A 19,530-nucleotide genomic window follows, 5' to 3' on the forward strand; every position below is an offset into this window, starting at 1 on the left:
CTGGCTTCAGTCAGCCATCTTGTCTCCCGGAGTTCATTTGGTTAGTTTTTAATGTTTATGGCAGCTTTCTTTCAGACCACATAAATAAGGGCCTTCTAGGAAGCATATAACTTCCCACTAAAATATGCAGGTTCTTATATACAAGATCTGACAATTAAGTTTGCGAACTCATGTTAGAAAATGTGCTACATACCTCATTGCTGAATGTCACTATAGTCACTTCGAAGTACTCCCCTTGGGAAGCTATGCACTGATGCCAGCACCTACTCCACCCTTCAAAGTGATTTTGGAACTTTTTTTTTTTTTGACACAGTTTCACTCTGTCAACCTGGAGAGAGCGCCTTGCCATCATCATAGCTCACAGCAACCTTGAACACTTGGGTTTAAGCAATCCTCTTGCCTCAGCCTCCCAAGTAGCTGTGACTATAGGCACCCACCACAATGCTCAGCTAATTTTCTATTTTTAGTAGAGAGGGTGTCTCGCTCTTTCTCAAGCTGGTCTTGAACTCCTGAGCTCAAGGAATCCACTCACCTCAGCCTCCCAGAGTGCTAGGATTACAGCTCTGAGCCACTGTGCCAGCTGTAGTTTTAGAACTCTTTTTCTAGAATGGCCATCAAAGTTGTTATATTACCCCTGATGTTAATGAATGTCATCAAAATGTCTTCCTTTTAGTCTTTCCTTTATCTTTGTGTAAAGAAAAAAAGTCACTGGTGTCTAGATCAGGTGAGTAGGAAGGGTGTTTAAATGTAGTTATTTGGCTAAAAACTCTCTGACAGGCGTGCTGTGTAAGCTAGTCCATTGTCAGTGATGCAAGAGCCATCAATTGATTTTCAGTTAAGAGTTTCCTGTTTCTCTATTAGTGTTTACTTGGGTTTCTGTGCTTCTTACAATCAGCTGATGATTCTGATACACAATTTCACAAATGTTTGCAGTGTTTTTATCAATTCTGCTTTTTACTGGCTGTCCTGACCCCTATTTGTTAATGATGTTTTCTTTCTCTCCTTGGAAAAACTGATTAAATTAATTTGCACATTGACATTTTCTTCATGACATTATCCCTATAAACTTGGATTAACAGGTCCCTGATTTCTTTTCCATTCTTGCCAAATTTAACAAGAAATTTACAAATGTTTGTTCATTGCTCTAATTCAAGTCTTTTTTTCTTTCTTTCTTTTTTTTCTTTGAGACAGAGTCTCACCTTGTTGCCCTGGGTAGAATGCCATGGTGTCATAGCTCACAGCAAGCTCAAACTCTTGGACTCAAGCAATCCTCTTGCCTCAGCCTCCCACGTAGCTGTGACTACAGTCGCCCACCACAACACCCGGCTATTTTTAGAGATGAGGTTTTTCTCTGGCTTAGGCTGGTCTAGAACTCATGAGCTCAGGCAGTCCAACCGCCTTGGCCTCCCAGAGGGCTAGGATTATAGGCGTGAGCTACTGCACCCAGCTCAAGTTTTTTTTTTTCTTTTCCTGGAGATAGAGTCTTACGCCCTGGGTAGAATGCCTAGGTATTCAGCAACCTCACAGCAACCTCAGACTCTTGGGCTCAAGTGATTCTCTTGCCTCACAGCAACCTCAGACTTTTTGCCCAGTAAAATACGCATTTCTACCATTGCTTCAATAAAATCTTATAGAAAGCTAGAATTATTCCAGACTTGGCACAAAATTCTTGGTTAGATCTCAAAACAGGTATACATCCCTGTAGCACAAGTATTGATTAAAAGAGTAGTTACAAGTTTTTGAGTTTTCCTTTTGACCACTTTACTCATTGTAGAAGTTTAATAAATTTTTATTAATGACAAAATAAATTCTAAAGTTTGAAGTTTTGTTAACTTAGATGACAATTTAATGGTACCTACCGACATTCCTCTCTGGGAATTCCTGAACTTTCCACTGAAATGAGATATCTAAAGTTATTTTCTAAGAACTTTATAAGGTATTACTTTTAAATCTTGTTCTTTTGGGTTTACATGGGTATTTTAAAATTTTTTTTTTTTTATTTATTTTTTATTTTTTTATTTTTGGCCGGGGCTGGGCTTGAACCCGCCACCTCCGGCATATGGGACTGGCGCCCTACCCGTTGAGCCACAGGCGCCGCCCGGGTATTTTAAAATTTTATATAATAATATGATTATTTGATGTTATCCCTTCTGATATACGTGCACATCTAGATGGAAGTATTAGAGTCAGGGATAACATTTTTAAATCATATTATTTACATATACATGACTCAGCCTTCCACCGAAGTCTTCCTTAGAAGTCTTATGAAATAGAGGAAAGAGCACTTCACCTTGATAGTCAGAGCTGTGTTATTAGGCAGAACAGAACCTCTTTAAGCCCCACATTCTTTTGTCTTCTAGAAGAATTAAACACAGTGCCTGATGCATGGTACTCTGTTAAACATGACGATCCCCTGCCATTCCATTAGTTTTCTGTCTGAATATTAATGATAGTTCAGAAAATAGTAGTTACTAAAGTCTTGGGTATGACAAGGTATGAGAATTTTTTTTAAACTCTTAATTTAATCTTATTTTGAAATTTGAAATCAGGCATGTCATATCTTAATTTAATCTTGACATTTATTTCCATGGTTTGGTGCCACTAATCAAGATTATTTGGTTAATTCTTTTTTTTTTTTTTTTAATTTGGTTAATTCTAACATGGTACACTGCTATTTATTTTTTCTTTCCAATGAAAGAAGACTCTATTTGGCATGTAGGTAGAGAACTTTTGCATGAATAGCTTGAATTGGTAGAGTAGCATGAATTGATAAATCTGTTAAAGAAATTAACAGATTGTCCAGGTTCCGTGGCTCATGCCTGTAATCCCAGCACTCAGAGAGGCCGAGGCGAGTGGATCTCCTGAGCTTATGAGTTTGAGACCAGCCTGAGCTAGAGGGAGACCCCCCACCTCTAAAAATAGCAGGGCGTTGTGCCATGCATCTGTAATCCCAGCTACTCAGGAAGCTGAGGCAAAAGAATCCCTAGGAGTCTGAGATTGCTGTGAGCTCTTACACCACAGGGGTGACAAAATAAGAAAACAAAAAAAAAGAAATCACCAGTTTGTTTTCCAAAGTAGTCCCCCACCATTTTACATTCTTAACAGCAGTGTTATGAGGATTCCAGTTTCTTCACATCCTTGCCATCATTTAATATTGTGTTTTTCATTATGTCCATTCTAGTGTGTTTGAATTGGTGGTTTGAATTTGTTTTCCCTAATAACTGATGATGTTGAGCATATTTCACCTAAAATGATAATAAATTATCATTCATATATCTTCTTTGGTGAAATGTATATATATATATTTTTTTTTTTTTTGTAGAGACAGAGTCTCACTGTACCACCCTCGGGTAGAGTGCCGTGGCGTCACACGGCTCACAGCAACCTCTAACTCTTGGGCTTACGTGATTCTCTTGCCTCAGCCTCCAGAGCAGCTGGGACTACAGGCACCCGCCACAATGCCCGGCTATTTTTTTGTTGCAGTTTGGCCGGGGCTGGGTTTGAACCCACCACCTTCGGCATATGGGGCCGGCGCCTTACCGACTGAGCCACAGACGCCGCCCGGTTTAATGTATATTTAAATCTTCTGACCATTTTTTAAATTAAGTTGTCTTATTATTATTTGTGTGGTTTTTTTTTTTTTTTTTTTTTGGCCAGGGCTGGATTTGAACCCGCCACCTCTGGCATATGGGACCGGCGCCCTACTCCTTGAGCCACAGGCGCCACCCTGTCTTCTTATTATTATTGAGACAGAGTCTCACTGTATTGCCTTCGGTAAAGTGCCGTGGCATTGCAGCTCACAGCAACCTCAAACTCTTGGGCTTAAGTGATTCTCTTGCCTCAGCCTCCCAAGTATCTAGGACTACCGGCGCCTGCCACAATGCCCAGCTATTTTTGGTTGGAGTTGTCATTATTGTTTATCAGGGCTGGGCTGGGCTTGAACCCACCAGCCTTGGTGTATGTGGCTGGCGCCCTACTCACCGAGCTACGGGTGCCGAGCCATCTGTCATTATTGAGTTATAAGAGATCTTTATGTATTCTGGACATAAGTCTTTTTTTCAGATATATGACTTGCAAATATTTTCTCATATATATGTCTCCTCTTTTCATTTTTTTTTTTTTTTCGAGACAGTCTCACTCTGTTGCCCTGGGTTTGAGTGAACATGGCATCATCATAGTTCACAGCAACCTCAATCTCTTGGGTTCAAGAGAGCCTCCTGCCCCAGCCTCCTCAGTAGCTGAGACTATAGGTGCCCCCCACAATGCCCAGCTAATTTTTCTATTTTTAGTAGAGACGGGGTCTTGCTCTTGCTCAGACTGGTGTTGAACTTCTTAGCTCAAGCCATCCACCTATGTTGGTCTCCCAGAGTACTAGGATTACAGGTGTGAGCCATTCCACCCTGCTCTCTTTTCATTCCTTTTTCTTTCTTTTTCTTTGGAGACAGAGTCTCACTTTGTCACCTTCGATAGAGTGCCATGGTGTCATAGCCTGCTTTTCCTTTGTTCCCCTTTTGGTTGAAATTTTTTGTCTGAAGATTTATCCTTCACTGCTGCCTTTTTTGGCTTCATTTCCACTTTTGCAGGAGCAGGTTTAGCTGACAATTATGCCAGTCTCCTCTTGGGCTCTTCCTCCACTGTGCCTTCCTCTGAGCTGACCTTCCTCTTCCACATCTTGGCAGTAGGGAACGTATGTGCCAGATGCTTGCAGGCAGTGGCCCCTTGGTAAAGCTGGGCTGCCTGGCTGCTGCCACTCCTCTCCCAGACCAAGCTTTGTGACCCGCCTCCTTCCTTTTTAAAAGAATGGATAATATTCCACTGAATGCATTTATCACTATTGTTTAATCTATTCATTCATTGGTGGACACTTGTGTTGCTTCTACCTTTTGGGTATTGGAAATAATGCTGCTTGTAATGTACGATACTACATAATGTTGTACGTGGCCATACAAATCTCTTTCAGTCCCTGCTTTCACTTCTTTGGGTATATACCTAGAAGTCGAATTGTTAGATCATATGTTTTGTTATTTGAGGAACTGCTATACAGTTTTCATTTTATATTTCCTCCAGTAGTTCACAAGGGTTCCAATTTCTCCACATCCTCACTAACACGTTTTTTTGATAGCAGCCATCCTAATGGATGGTGGTATTTCACTGTGGCTTTCTCCTTGTCTTGTATTGTCTGTTCTTGTTCCAGCTAGAGTGCAGTGGCATTGGTATCTCATTGTGGTTTTCTTTTTTCCTTTCCTTTCCTTTTCTTGTGTTGTCTTGTCTTCTGCAGCTAGAGCTCAGTGGTGTCATGATAGCTCACTATAGCTTCTAATTCCTGGGCTCAGAGGATCTTGCCTCAGGCTCCCAAGTAGCTGGACTACAGGCTCATGCCACCCTGGACTTATTTTTTTATTTTTAATAGAGACATGATTTTTCTCTTGTTCAGCTGGTATCCAGAGCTCAAACAGTCTTCCTGCCTGGGCCTCCAAGAGTGCTAGGATAACTGGCTTCATTGTGGTTTTCATTCGCATTTCCCTAGTGATTAGTGGTAGTATATGTTTTAATATGCTTATTGGCCATTCTTCTCCAAAGAAATGTCTACTTAAGTCCTTTGCCCACTTTAATTTTTTTTTTTTTTTTAGCTGTAAGAGTTCTTTATGTATTCTGGATACTAATCCCTTATCAGATACATGCTTTGTAAATATGTTCTCTCATTTTGTGGGTTGTCTATACTCTTTTTGACAGTATATTTTGATGCATGGAAGTTTTATTTATTTTTCTTTTATTGCTTGTGCTTTTGGTGTCCTATTTATCTTTTAATTCATGAGTGTTTAGCATGTATCATGGGGGAAATTTTTTTCTTATTGAGTTCAAGACCAGGCTCACTGCATATACTGCACAATTTATAAAATATAAAGCTTTTTTCAGGATTCTTATTTTTTTCCAGAGCCAGCAGACATCCATTTTCCTTTTTTGTAATAGACATTGAATCTTTAAGGCTTATTTTCTTTATATGTATTACATGCTACAGCACAAGAATTACCATAGCTAGGGTTAGAACTCAGTATGGGTCTTACACCGATGAGGTTCACTGAATCAGGGAGGATTTAGATGAGTGAAGATTGCTACATAAGTTGTGTTCTTGTCATTTACCTTTTTAAAAAACAGAGGGCCAGGCACGGTGGCTCATGCCTGTAATCCTAGCACTCTGCAAGGTTGAGGCTTAGGAGTTCGAGACCAGCCTGAGCAAGAATGAGACCCCCATCTCTAGTAAAAATGAAAAACTGAGGCAGGGCAGCAGCTGTGGCTCCGTGGGTAGGGCACCAACCCCATATACCGAGGATGGTGGGTTCAAACCCAACCCTCTCCAAACTGCAACAAAAAATAGCCGGGCATTTTGGCAGGTAACTATTGTCCCAGCTACTCGGGAGGCTGAGATAAGAGAATCGCCGAAGCCCAGGAGTTGGAGGTTGCTGCGAGCTGTGACGCCACTCTACCAAGGGTGATAAAGTGAGACTCTGTCTCTAAACAAACAACAACAACAAAAATGAAAAACTGAGGTCAGAGGATCACTTGAGCTCAAGAGTTTGAGGTTGCTGTAAGGTGATGCTATGGCACTCTACCCAGGGTGACAAAGTGAAAATATCTCAAAAAACAAAAACAAAAAATACCAGATATGAGTCATTACATAGCTTCATTATTACCAAGTACTTAGTGAATGTAAAGAATATATGAAACTGACTGCTGAATTATTCTTCCTAGTATTCAGTTCCTTTTTCATAGTGAGTTTCAGGAAATAATATGTTGTAATAAATAGCACTGGTGGATAGTGGAATTGCAAGTTTTTTGTGACTTGGAGTAAAAGGAAACAGAAAACAAGCATATAAGTACTTAGACTTATTCAAACCACTAGGGTTTTGATACTTTATATTCCTTGGGTTTATAGAGTCAAAAGCAGATAAATGACTTAAATTTAGGTATCTACACAGTTAAATATGTATAAATTCTGCATTTATTAAAGGGAAGTCTTATAGAACTTGTGATAACCCAAACTTTTTCTGCAAAGCAAAATCACAAGATTAGATTCGAGATGGAGGGGATTCTTATAAGAATTATTACATAGGAATAGACAGAATAAATTGACAATGCAAATTGGGCTAGTGAATCAAAAACATTTAAGAAAGTTTCGTTTTTCTGGACTCTCCTTTTCTCTCAGTCTGTCTCAAAAGCCTATCACGTCTGTCTCTTCAACAGAGTTCCAGTAGTTTGCTATCGTCTCTTTCCATCTGCATATGCCTGGCTTTGGTTCTGTTTTTACCCTAGAAGCAGTAGAACACAATGACCACATTTTATCCTTTGGTCTTTTCTCTGTTACAATTCGAACTCCTCGTCACCACCTGGTGGCAATGAGTATGTTAGTCCAGATTTGATCATGTGATCATACTCTTCTATTTATTTACTATTCCCTATAGGCCCATGCTTTCAATCTCTTAGTTACTTTATATATCATTCATTGTGGTTCCTTTTTTTTTTTTCTGGAGACAGGGTTTTGCCCTGTTGCGTGGGCTAGAGTGCAGTGGCATCATCATAGCTCACAGCTACCTCAAACTCCTGGGCTCACATGATCCCCCTGCTTCAGGCCCCCAAGTAACTGGGACTATAGGCATATACCACTATGCCCAACTAATTTTTAAAAATTTTTTGTAGAGATGGGGTCTCAGTATGTTGCTCAGGTTGATCTTGAATGCGTGGTCTTAAGCAGTCCTCTGCTTTGGCCTCCCAAAGTGTTAGGATTGCAGGCATGAGCCACCAACCACACTTGGCCCATGGTTCCTTTTAATCTGACCCTTGAAAACCTTGCTAGCTTCATATCCTGCCCATTTTATCCATTCCACTTCATATCCTGCCCATATTATCCATTCCACTTATTACAGTGTAGTGCTTAAGGTGACAGCTCTGAAGTTAGATTGTCCTATTTAATATCCTAACCTCTGCATGTTATCTGTGTGCCCTTGGACAAGGTATTGCTGTGTTTAGTTATGATAGAGCTAACAACCTGTCTTAATAGGGCACTCATTCATGAGCATAGATGATGGCAGTATTCAGCTGGTTCTGGTACGTACGAGGTAAATATCATAAACATACTTTTATTGTGAAGATTAAATGTGATAATTTGTGCAGTGTTCTTAGATCAGAGATTGGCATTAGAGGAAATCTTCGGTAAATGGTGGCTGTTCCTGTCTGTGCCGTTATCCACAACTCTTTAAGCAACAGTTCTTCATGCTTCAGTATTTAACTCTTTACATAAAAGGTTTTTCCTTCTTCTTCCCTATTCCCATCCTCATTTATACCACAACTACCAGTTTGATCTATATAATGATTAAACAGAGATATTTTGTAAATTTAGAATGTTGAGTTATATAATCTGCAGATTGTCTTACAGTTTTTTTTTTTGGAGACAGAATCTCACTTTGTTGCCCTGGGTAGGGTGCCATGGCATCATAGCTCACAGCAACCTCAAACTCTTGGGCTCAAGTGATTCTTTTGCTTCAGCCTCCCAAGTAGCTGGGACTATAGGTACCTGCCACAGTGCCCGGCTATTTTTAGAGACGAGGTCTTGCTCTTGCTCAGGCTGGTCTCAAACCCATGAGCTCAGGCAGTCTACCCACCTCGGCTTCCCAGAGTGCTAGGAGTTTTTTTGATTTATGCAGAGAGGGAAGGCAGAGAAAAAGAGAAGGAAAATCTGTTAAGTTAGGTGTGCTCAGGATAGTTTTAAGTTCTTATATCGAGGCATTTTTTTTCTGCCTTTTATAAGAGTTGTTTAGGCTTTAGCTTTCTTTGTCCCTGAGACCAGGGCTACTGCATGAACTACCTAAGCTTTCAATGCAGCAGCCTGTTCAGGAATCCTGTCTATTGGTGGCTCAGAGGTATGCTGTTGCACACTGTCACCACTTGGTGGTAGTGTAAGTTTCTATAATGCAAAAGCAGCATTTGGGGAGCTATCAGAAAAAAAAAACCTTTGGGCTGGCGCCTGTGGCTCAAGCGGCTAAGGCGTCAGCCACATACACCAGAGCTGGCAGGTTCAAATCCAGCCTGGGCCCGCCAAATAACAATGACGGCTGCAACCAAAAAAAAAAAAAAAAAATAGCCGGGCTTTGTGGCAGGCGCCTGTAGTCCCAGCTACTTGGGAGGTGGAGGCAGGAGACTCGCTTGAGCCTAGGAGTTGGAGGTTGCTGTGAGCTGTGATGCAACAGCACTCTACCCAGGGCAACAGCTTGAGGCTCTGTCTCAAAAGAAAAAAAAAAAAAACCTTTGAAGAGTACATTTGCATAGTCATTAGGAATTGCTGTCTATCTCATTTACTCCTAACGTGCATTTTATTCTTTTATTTTTTTCATTTTATTCTTATTTGGCTCATAAAATGTAAATTTTATGTATTCAGCAAATAGATTTTATTTTATTGTATTGTATTTATTTATTTATTTATTTATTTATTTATTTTGAGACAGTCTCACTATGTCACCCTTGGTAGAGTAATGTGCCATCACAGCTCACAGCAACCTCAAACTCTTGAGCTTTAGTGATCCTCTTGCCTCAGCCTCACAAGTAGCTGGGACTACAGGTGCCCACCACAACGCTCGGCTATTTTTTGCTTGCAGTTGTCATTGTTGTTTAGCAGGCCTGGGCTGGGCTTGAACCTGCCAGCCTCGGTATACGTGGCTGGTGCCCTACACACTGAGCTATGGTGCCAAGCCCAGCAAATAGATTTTAAATTACAGGTTGAATGACAAAAGGGAAAAAATTAAGCATTGATAGGTATTAATGAAAGATCAGATATCTATTTTATATAATTTACATGAATTGTATTTGTACTGTTATAATAATCCAGTATTCTCTTTATCTAGTTTCAAAATACCATGAATGAACTCTTAAATATTAATCGATGTTAAGAAGAATGCTTTGACTATAGTATCCCTGACTAGTAATAATTTTAATCTTATAAAATTCCAGGTTTGTAATGTGTATGATTATAATAAGTATAAAATCTTTATGCTGTTTCTTTCAGGTGAAATTCCTAAGCAGGTTAAAGTGAAAAAATTGAAGAACCTAAAGACTCTGGATTCTAAACCTGGTATTGATTTTTATTAATTTTTCAGTATATACTTATATGGGTACTTGGTTTTCTTGTTACCTTTTTTCTTTTTTTCTTAGGAGTTTATACCTCATATAAGCCATATCTGAATAGAGATGAAGAGATCATAAAACAATTACAGAAGGTAATTACATACATTATTAGTTTAAATTTTCTTATTCAGGTATGTATCTTGCTAGGCAGTTTTTGCTTTTTGTATATTAATGTGAAATGGGGTTTCTTTTTCTTTATTTTTGCTGGGGCTGGGCTTGAACCTGCCCCCTCTGGCATATGGGACCAGCGCCCTACTCCTTTGAGCCACAGGCGCCGCCCAATGGGTTTTCTTTTTTGAACCAAAGCTTCATAAAAATCAGGAGAAGTAGCAGCAGTTATGAGCTTGAATATTGGGGCTGCAGCTATACACATAGCTTATTTTTCGAGAAATTTGGGGGTAATAGTGAAAGTGTCATATATTCTACTATGAGGTAGCTTAACATCTAATAGTAGGGGATAGTTAACATTTTTAAAAAATGTAAATAGTATTAACATAGCAAATATGAAATGAAGATCATCTTGTCTTCATTGAGAACTGATATTTTAAAATATGATATGGAACAATGTTCCTTAAACTAAAGTGTCTTATGCTTTGTTCTAAAGATTCTTTTTACAGGATATTGCACCCTGAGCTTCAAATTAAATTATTTTAAAATTAAGTTATATTTTTTATGTCAAGTATAAACATGTACTTACATAGTAGTTAAACTTGATAAATATTCATTGTTTTATATTATCACTAGACTATAGGTTTTATTGTTTACTCTTTTCAGGGTGTACAACAGAAACGTCCTTCTGAAGCTCAAAGTGTTATTCTCCGACGCTATTTTTTGGAACTGACACAAAGTTTCATCATTCCATTAGTAAGTTAACAAATACATGTTTGTTGAATTTAATGATTTGTTAAAGGGTATGTGAATGTTTTTCCTGTGCTAAAAAACCTTGTGGGTTTTGCCTGCCTACTGTTTAAAAGTAAAGCCCTTTACAAGACCTGGATTTTTTTGTTCTAGTATTAACTGTAACTTTCGTAGGTCACTTCCTTTCGCTGACCCTCAATTTCCTTACCTTTACATTGTGGCTGATTTCACTTTCCCTAAATACCTTTCAGGGTTTTTATGAATTTTAAATGAATATTTAATGTGAAATAGTATATAATTATTGCATTCTGCACTTTAAAAGATTACCATGGAGCTTCTTTCTCTGATACTATTTTCTGGAACTTAATTCCATAAAATATCTATGAGACTGTCACTCTATGATAACAGAATCTATATCTATATAGATTCTATATCTATAGAATCTATATCTATATAACAGAATTTGTATCTGTAGAATCTATATCTATAGAATCTATATCTATATAACAGAATCTATATCTGTCTTGCTCATTATCATTTCCTTAGTCTGGCATATGATAGCACTCAAATATGGAATAAATGACTAGATGACATGTTTCTTCTAAGAAACGCAGTGGTGTGTCATATAAAACTATAGGCAGGATCTTGTGTAGTCCTCGTCTGGAGACTGCATCATAGAAAGATTTTGTGTAGTTATTAATGTAAAGTAATCTATCTATAAACATTATATGGGGAAAACCTGAACATCTTCACAAAATATTCTTGGTCTATGACTATCAGTTTTTTTGGTTTATTTAAAGCTGTTTAAGTAAGTAAATTTTGAGTAGTGCTTTAAAAGCATGGACTAAAGCCAAGCTGTGTTACCTTGCTAAGATTAGTTTGTTTTTTTCTTTTTTTCTTTTTTTTGAGATAGGGTGTCACTCTGTTGCCCAGGCAATAATGCAGTAGTGTCATCACAGCTCACTGCAACCTCAAACTCCTGGGCTTAAAAGCAAGCCTCCTGCCTCAGCCTCCCAAGTAGCTGAGACTATAGGTACTGTAGGTGGCTGGTTATTTTTACTGTTTTTTGCAGAGACAGTATCTCATTCTTGCTCAGGCTTCTCTCAGACTTCGGCCTCAATCAGTTCTCCCACCTTGGCCTCCCAAAGTGCTAGGATTACAGGTGTGAGGCACCACACCCAGTCTACTTAGCTTTTATTTTTTTTTTGAGACAGAGCCTCAAGCTGTCACCCTGGGTAGAGTGCTGTGGCATTGCACCTCACAGCAACCTCTAACTCCTGGCTTAAGCGATTCTCTTGCCTCAGCCTCTTAAGTAGCTAGGACTAGAGGCACCCACCACAACACCCAGCTATTTTTTGGTTGTAGTTGTCATTGTTGTCTGGCAGGCCCAGGCTGGATTTGAACCCACCAGTTCTGGTGTATGTGGCTGACACCTTAGTTGCTTGAGCTATAGGCGCTGAGCTCTACTTAGCTTTTTGAAGCTTTAATTTTCCAAAAATACCTACCACACAGGAGGTTGCAAGGATTAGAGGAGATCAGGCACATAAAATGATGAAAACATTCTGGCACATATTAATAGTTACTCAATAAGGTTACTTATTGTTATTAAAAATATGTAGCCCTTTGTATTATTCAATTCAATTTGACTTCCCAATTCAATCCAAATTTAGCCAAATTTGACTTGGGGGAGTGATGAAGTCTTTTTTGGAGATCCATTCTTTCTTTTTTTCTTTCTCTCTTTCTTTCTTTTTTTTTTTTTTTTTAAAAACAGGGTCTTGCTGTGTTGCTCAGGCTGGAGTGCAGTGGCACAATCATAGATCACTGCAACCTCCAAATCCTGAGCTCAAATGATCCTCCTACTCAGCCTCCTGAGTAGCTGGGACTACAGATGTGTGTCACCATGCTTGGCTAATTTTTTAATTTTTTGTAGTGACAGAGTCTCACTATGTTGCCCAGGCTGGTCTTGAACTCCTGTGCTCAAGTGATGCTCCTGCCTTGGCCTCCTAAAGTGATATGACTGTAGGTGTGAGCCACTGTGCCCAGCCCCATCTCTTTTCAAAAGGTCTGTTTAAATATTTTTGAAGACACTCTAGGTAGAAACACCAAAATTTGGTTAAATTTTTTTCTTGGTTTTAGGAAAGATATGTGGCAAGCTTGATGCCTTTGCAGAAAAGTATTTCTCCATGGAAGGTATGAATATATTCAAATAAATTCCTGTTTGAGTTCTTTAACTGTAGTCAACTTCTGTGAATGTATCCATTTCTAACTTCTAAATATAGTATGTCTTATTTTCTAGAGTCCACCCCAATTAAGACAATTTCTTCCAGAAGAATTTATGAAAACACTTGAGAAAACAGGACCTCAGCTAACCTCTAGAATAAAAGGCGATTGGATTGGACTTTACCGGTTAGTCTTTTTTCCTCTTTTCACCCATCTGTAGTGCTTTATTTAAAAACAAATTTAAGGGGCGGCCCCTGTGGCTCAGTGAGTAGGGCGCTGGCCCCATATGCCGAGGGTGGCGGGTTCAAACCCAGCCCCGGCCAAACTGCAACAAAAAAATAGCCGGGCGTTGTGGCGGTCGCCTGTAGTCCCAGTTGCTTGGGAGGCTGAGGCAAGAGAATCGCGTAAGCCCAAGAGTTAGAGGTTGCTGTGAGCCGTGTGACGCCACGGCACTCCACCCGAGGGCAGTATAGTGAGACTCTGTCTCTACAAAAAAAAAAAAAAAAAAAACACAAATTAAAAAAAAATAAAAAATAAAAAAAAATTAAAACAAAAAACTAGATTTATATTTAGATTTTTTTTTTTTTTGCAGTTTTTGGCCGGGGGCCAAGTTTGAACCTGCCACCTTCCGTATATGGGGCCAGTGCCCTACTCACTGAGCCACAGTCACGGCCCCCAATATTTAGATTTTTTTAAAGGCCATTTTGTGACACGGTTCTGAGCTATAGATAAGAAGGGTATTGAGGAAAAGAAATCAGAATCAAACTTTGCTGTTTTAAAATTTATTTTCATAGGCATTTCCTAAAGTCTCCAAATTTTGATGGCTGGTTTAAGGCCCGACGGAAGGAAATGACCCAAAAATTGGAGGCACTTCATCTGGAAGCTCTTTGTGAAGAGGTTAGAAAACTGCATGTTTGTGTTGCATGTCTGTTGAAAATATAGTCATTCTTTTTTTCTTCTCTCTTTTTATCTTTAATTTTATTTGCGCATAAAGGAAGCAAACATAAGGGATAGTTATTTTTAGAGATTGAAGATTATACCTATATCCACTTCTTTATAAAGAGGAACTAACTCTTCTAGATCATAGCCTAAGTGCCAGGCCTGTATAGGTGCTTTTTATGGATAATCTCTTAATCTTTGCAAGAGTTCATTGAGGTAGGTGCATTTTGAACTGCATTATGGGACCCCTGCAGCTTAGAAGTTAAGGGACTTGCCTCAGATCACATCCCTGATAAGTAGTGGAGCCAACAGTGTGTTGGAGTCCACTTGTATTAGCTCACAAGAGCTGATTGTGTACCTCTCTTCCTAGCCATGCCTTCAGTGACCTCAGGTTGGTATCTTGAAATTGCCTATATGGAAGTATTACACAACAAAAATTGGCAAAGCTACAAACCAGAAACCATTTCTGAAGAACTAGTTGTTAAATATTTACCAGCATAATACTGGATAGAATCAGGATTGAAATCCAAGCAGTCTGATTCCAGATCTTTTCTGATATAACTTATTCACCTTTTCTAGTTAGTATTAACAATTTTTTTATGTATTTAAACTGATTTTTCACATTCTGTATTTATCACCAGCCTATTTTAAATTAAACTACTTATGAAAATATAAAGGATAGTTTCGTACTTTCATTGGCATTTAGCTTTAAATATTCAGGTTAGCTAGGCTTGGTGTTAACTCTCTTATCATAAACTCCCAGTGACTGTGGCTTTGAGAAGAAGAATATGATGAAAGAAACATAAGCACAGGCAGATGCAAAGTTTATATCCGATGGACATTCATGTTCAATTATTTTGATTTGTTAGCTAACATTCTTTATGAATTAATGATTCACTACTTAGTGGGGGTAGGGGTTAATATTATAGTTTGAGTTAAAATTTTATTTTTATTTGATCTAAAAAGTCCACCTCTGAAAATACTTTTTCCCCCTTGAGACAGAGTCTCATTTTGTTGCCCCACACTAGAGTGCCTTGGCATCAGCCTAGCTCAGAGCAACTTCAAACTCCTGGGTTCAAGCAATCCTGCTTCAGTCTCCCAAGTAGCTGACCTATAGGCATCTGCCAAAATGCTTAGTTAATTTTTCTATTTTTAGTAGAGATGGGGTCTTGCTCTTGTTCAGACTGGTCTCAAACTCCTGAGCTCAAGTGATTCTCTTGCCTCAGCCTCCCAGAGTGCTAGGATCATAGGTGTTAGCCCCTACACCTGGCCAGAAAGGAATTTTCTTATACTAAAAAATGTTTTTAATTTTTAATTATTATGGGCACATAATAGTTGTATTTACATTTTGTTTTATTTTCAAATATCAGATACTTATTTGGCTAATGTTAAAAATGATCTATTTAGCAATAATTGGAATAGATGACAATTATTCTTGTACTATAGTGCTGTATCTCGGTTAAACACCTTATTCTTCTTTTCCTTTCTATCCCTTCCTTCACAATAGCCTTGCCTATTGAAATGGAGAATTTCAAATATCATTTTGAGTACTTGTTGATTTTGGATTTGTTATTGTTCTAGGACTTACTTCTCTGGATCCAGAAACATACAGAAGTAGAAACGGTAGATCTTGTATTGAAGCTGAAAAATAAGCTGGTACGTAGCCAAAATAGCCAAAGAGTAAATTAACTTTTCTTATGAAGATATTTTTCTCTCATTTGAGCTGAAAATCTGTGATTTATCACAAAAGTAACTTTTTTTTTTTTTTGAGGCAGAGTCTCAAGCTGTCGCCCTGGGTAGAGTGCCGTGGTGTCACAGCTCACAGCAACCTCAAATTCTTGTGCTTAAGTGATTCTCTTGCCTCAGCCTCACAAGTAGCTGGGACTACATGCACCCACCACCATGCCCGGCTATTTTCTTTTGTTGCAGTTGTCATTGTTGTTTTACCTGGACCGGGCTGTTTCGAACCCACCAGCCTCGGTGTATGTGGCTGGTGCCCTACCCACTAAGCTACAAGTGCCACTACAAAAGTAACTTTTTAAATGAGAGGACTTGAGGTTGATCAATTGTTGCTAGATAGGTCTAAAAATACTTAGTCACTCAAACAGGTCATAATAATGCCATATTATTCTAAAGTTATTTACATGGAACCTAATAAGCTCTACAAAAACAAAGTCACTTGTATTTCTAGGTGATCTCCATAAATTTACATAGAAATTTTATTTATTGAGCTCACCAATGTATTTTTTAAACAAAATGTTCTTTGCTTTTTTGGTTTCTATAAATTCTTGTCTAAGACTGAAAGTTTCCAAATAGCCCTTTAAAACTGCTTGTTTAAAGAATATACTGTATTAATGTAGATTCCAGTAAACACCACCAAATGTTCCTTATATAGTTACAGGCTGATCGAGAATGTTTGCCTGTGAAACCTGACACTGTGGAAAAGTTACGGACACACATAGATGCAATTATCTTAGCATTGCCAGAAGACCTTCAAGGCATACTCAAAACGGGCATGACATGATATTTGCCAGGATTTTCCAGCCAAAAAGGACTGTGCACCGTGAAGCATACTGACATTTCAGCCAGACGCACACAGGTGGTCTCTCAGTGACAGAGGGGTGGAAAATAGCTGTGAATGCTAGCTACAGGATGGAAAGACTGTATTGTATAAACAGACCTTTTCAGTGCATTATTTTTAAAAATGGTATCTGTGGTGGTTCCACTTTAATACTGAAACACCGAAAGGCATTTTTATATTTTTAATCATGTTCTAAAGTGCTCTTACGAGAGACATGTGGGGCCATCAGTATTAGCGATTCCATACTGCAGTGCTGGCATTGCAGATATTTTTTTAAAATGGTGCTGCTTTGCCCAATCATGTTAAAACTCAGGGGGATATAAAAATAACATTCACACTGGCTATCGTTCTTAAGGAGGAGAAGACTGAACTGTCCAACTGTAGGTAGAAGTAATTGATACTTATGTAGTGCCTTCTGTTGTCCTGTGTGTTTCACAAAGTCCAGCTACTCATCTTAAAGCTTTTCTTAGCTCGATTATGATATGTAGTTTTATAAGGCATTCTGTCAAGTGATCATTGCTTAAAAATGCTTCTTGCTGTCCATTGTGTATATAATTATTTAGTAGGCATGGTGGGTTTCTTTTTTCAGTTGTCATGTAGGTTTTTATTTCACTTTTTTTTAATATGTATATTTTACATATACATGGAGACACCCTGGGAATGAGTAGTTCTCAGTATTTTGCTATTTTCTTTACCATTTTCAAAATTCAGTGTATCAGCTTCTCCAAAGGCAAGAAGGCATCTAGTATTAATTATTGAAGAATTTTCTCTTACCCTTTACTAATTAGGCCAATTTAAATTAATTAGCTTGGATGTTTTTCAAGGACATTCTAATTATAAAACTCTTAATCAGCTATACTTTAAACTGAACTATTCTTATTTCAAAAGTATTTGTAAGTCTTACGTGATAACTTATTTCAGTGAGTATAAGGTTGATGTCCAGCATTATTTGTTTGGTAGTATTTTTCCCCCAAAATTAATGTTTCTCAGAACTCTTTCTCTATTATTGTTTGACCTGGGAATTTTGCCTGTTTTAGCTGGCCTGTGCCAGGTTCGAATTTTGCCTGAATCACTGTTACAGCTATTTTTTTTTTGTTGTTTTTATTTCTGTTTGAAATTATACTACCTTGCCCAGACTAGAAAATGTGATTTGGTAGATTAAGATTATTTGGTTTCTGTTTGAGTGAGAGTGTCCTGCAGACATCACTATTTAAAGTAGACACACATGACATAGCACATATGTTAATTGCTGTGTCTTAAACTACCCTCTGCATAACCAGATTTAGTTGTGTGTCTTTGTAGAAGAAATGGCTTCTGAAGCTATCTCTTTGTTCTTTATTGATGTAACTTTTAAGGGCATTCCTCACCCAAGAAAGGCTTCTTGTGTTTGTAACTGTGGTCAAATACCCAAGTGTGCCCTTTTCTTTTCTTTTTTTGGAGACAGAGTCTCAAGCTGTCGCCCTGGATAAGAGTGCTATGGCATCACAGCTCATGGCAACCTCAAACTCTTGGGCTTAAACGATTCTCTTGCCTCAGCCTCCCAAGTAGCTGGTACTACAGGCACCCGCCACAATGCCCAGCTATTTTTTTGTTGCAGTTGTCATTGATTTTAGCTGGCCTGGGCTAGGTGCAAACCAGCCTTAGTGTATGAGGCTGGTGCCCTACCAACTGAGCTACGGGTGCCGCCCCAAGTGTCCCCTTTTCTCATGGATACAGTCTCTTGAAGCTTACCTCAAAGTCAAAGAGAGAATATGGCATTTGAAAGAAATCATTTGCCGTGGATCATGAGTTATTTTGTGAAATGACAGTTGACCTTTCAGAAAGGGGGCAACTACTTTTATATGCTAAGTATTTCATAACTTTCTGGGAAACCTTATTTAGGTATAAATGGTCACCTTATTATTTTTCAAAAAGGTATATTTTAGTAAAATTACAATTTATATACAGTTTGTGACCAGAATTTGAAAGTTGTTAGTGTCTTATCAAGGATCTTTTTAATTATACCACTGTAGGATATATCATTTCAAGTTTATTTTGCACAGCTAAAGAGTAGCAAAAGATGCCAATTAGCATGATAATTGTGTCTTCATATTTGTTTATTAATTGAAACCTAACACATACTGAAAACCATATCATACTTACCTGGTTTATCTCTTAATTTCAAATTATGTACTTATAAAAGTAATGTAAAGTTGTATTGGGAACCTGAGAAAGACTGTTTGGTAAATTAATTCTTTTTTGTGATTTTCAGATGTCTTTTTTTTCTTGAGAAAACTTTGTTAATATCTAAACTCTGCCATTTAATGTTTTGTCTCCACCAGCATCAGAAGGAATCACTGCTTAAGGATGTTATGTAATGCCTAGTGCCTTCTATTTACAGTGATAAAGAAGTTTTGTGAAGGCATTTATGGTCATTACTGAAAACTAAATTAAAGGCCTTGGATTTTAAAGCACTTGGATATTTTGTATTATTTTGGAGTGGGGTTGAAATGCTTGAAAAAATACATAATTAATGAAACTTATGCATTATCAGATTCTTTTTAATTTCCTGACAGTTTTTTATTTTTTTTAAGAAATTCAAATGAAAACTTTCTATAACCTTTACTATGGACAGGTGAATAGTCCAGTTTAGTAATAGGTCAGTTAAATGATTTCATATCCTTCCTAGCAATGCACTGAATTTATGAAATATCTTGATAAAAATATTTTAGCTTAATGTTAAGTTTTGTTAGATTCTCTTTCATTTGCTACCTTTTAAA

At 38.1% G+C, this 19,530-nt stretch overlaps 1 protein-coding gene across 1 annotated transcript in view; it reads left to right on the forward strand.

Annotated features, from left to right (window-relative positions):
• Positions 1–19,224, forward strand: part of DENND6A (DENN domain containing 6A) — an 89,405-nt gene extending 70,181 nt beyond the window's left edge. Inside the window, exons 13-20 of the mRNA XM_053600041.1 lie at positions 10,055–10,120; positions 10,201–10,265; positions 10,948–11,037; positions 13,168–13,221; positions 13,328–13,437; positions 14,046–14,148; positions 15,772–15,846; positions 16,586–19,224. Of these exons, the coding sequence (XP_053456016.1) occupies positions 10,055–10,120; positions 10,201–10,265; positions 10,948–11,037; positions 13,168–13,221; positions 13,328–13,437; positions 14,046–14,148; positions 15,772–15,846; positions 16,586–16,714 (692 nt within the window). The 3' untranslated portion in view covers positions 16,715–19,224. The remainder of the gene's footprint in view (positions 1–10,054; positions 10,121–10,200; positions 10,266–10,947; positions 11,038–13,167; positions 13,222–13,327; positions 13,438–14,045; positions 14,149–15,771; positions 15,847–16,585) is intronic.
• The last annotated feature ends 306 nt before the right edge of the window (positions 19,225–19,530 follow it).

This window comes from Nycticebus coucang, chromosome 8 (assembly GCF_027406575.1).
Source record: "Nycticebus coucang isolate mNycCou1 chromosome 8, mNycCou1.pri, whole genome shotgun sequence".
Classification (NCBI taxonomy): Eukaryota; Metazoa; Chordata; class Mammalia; order Primates; family Lorisidae; genus Nycticebus; species Nycticebus coucang.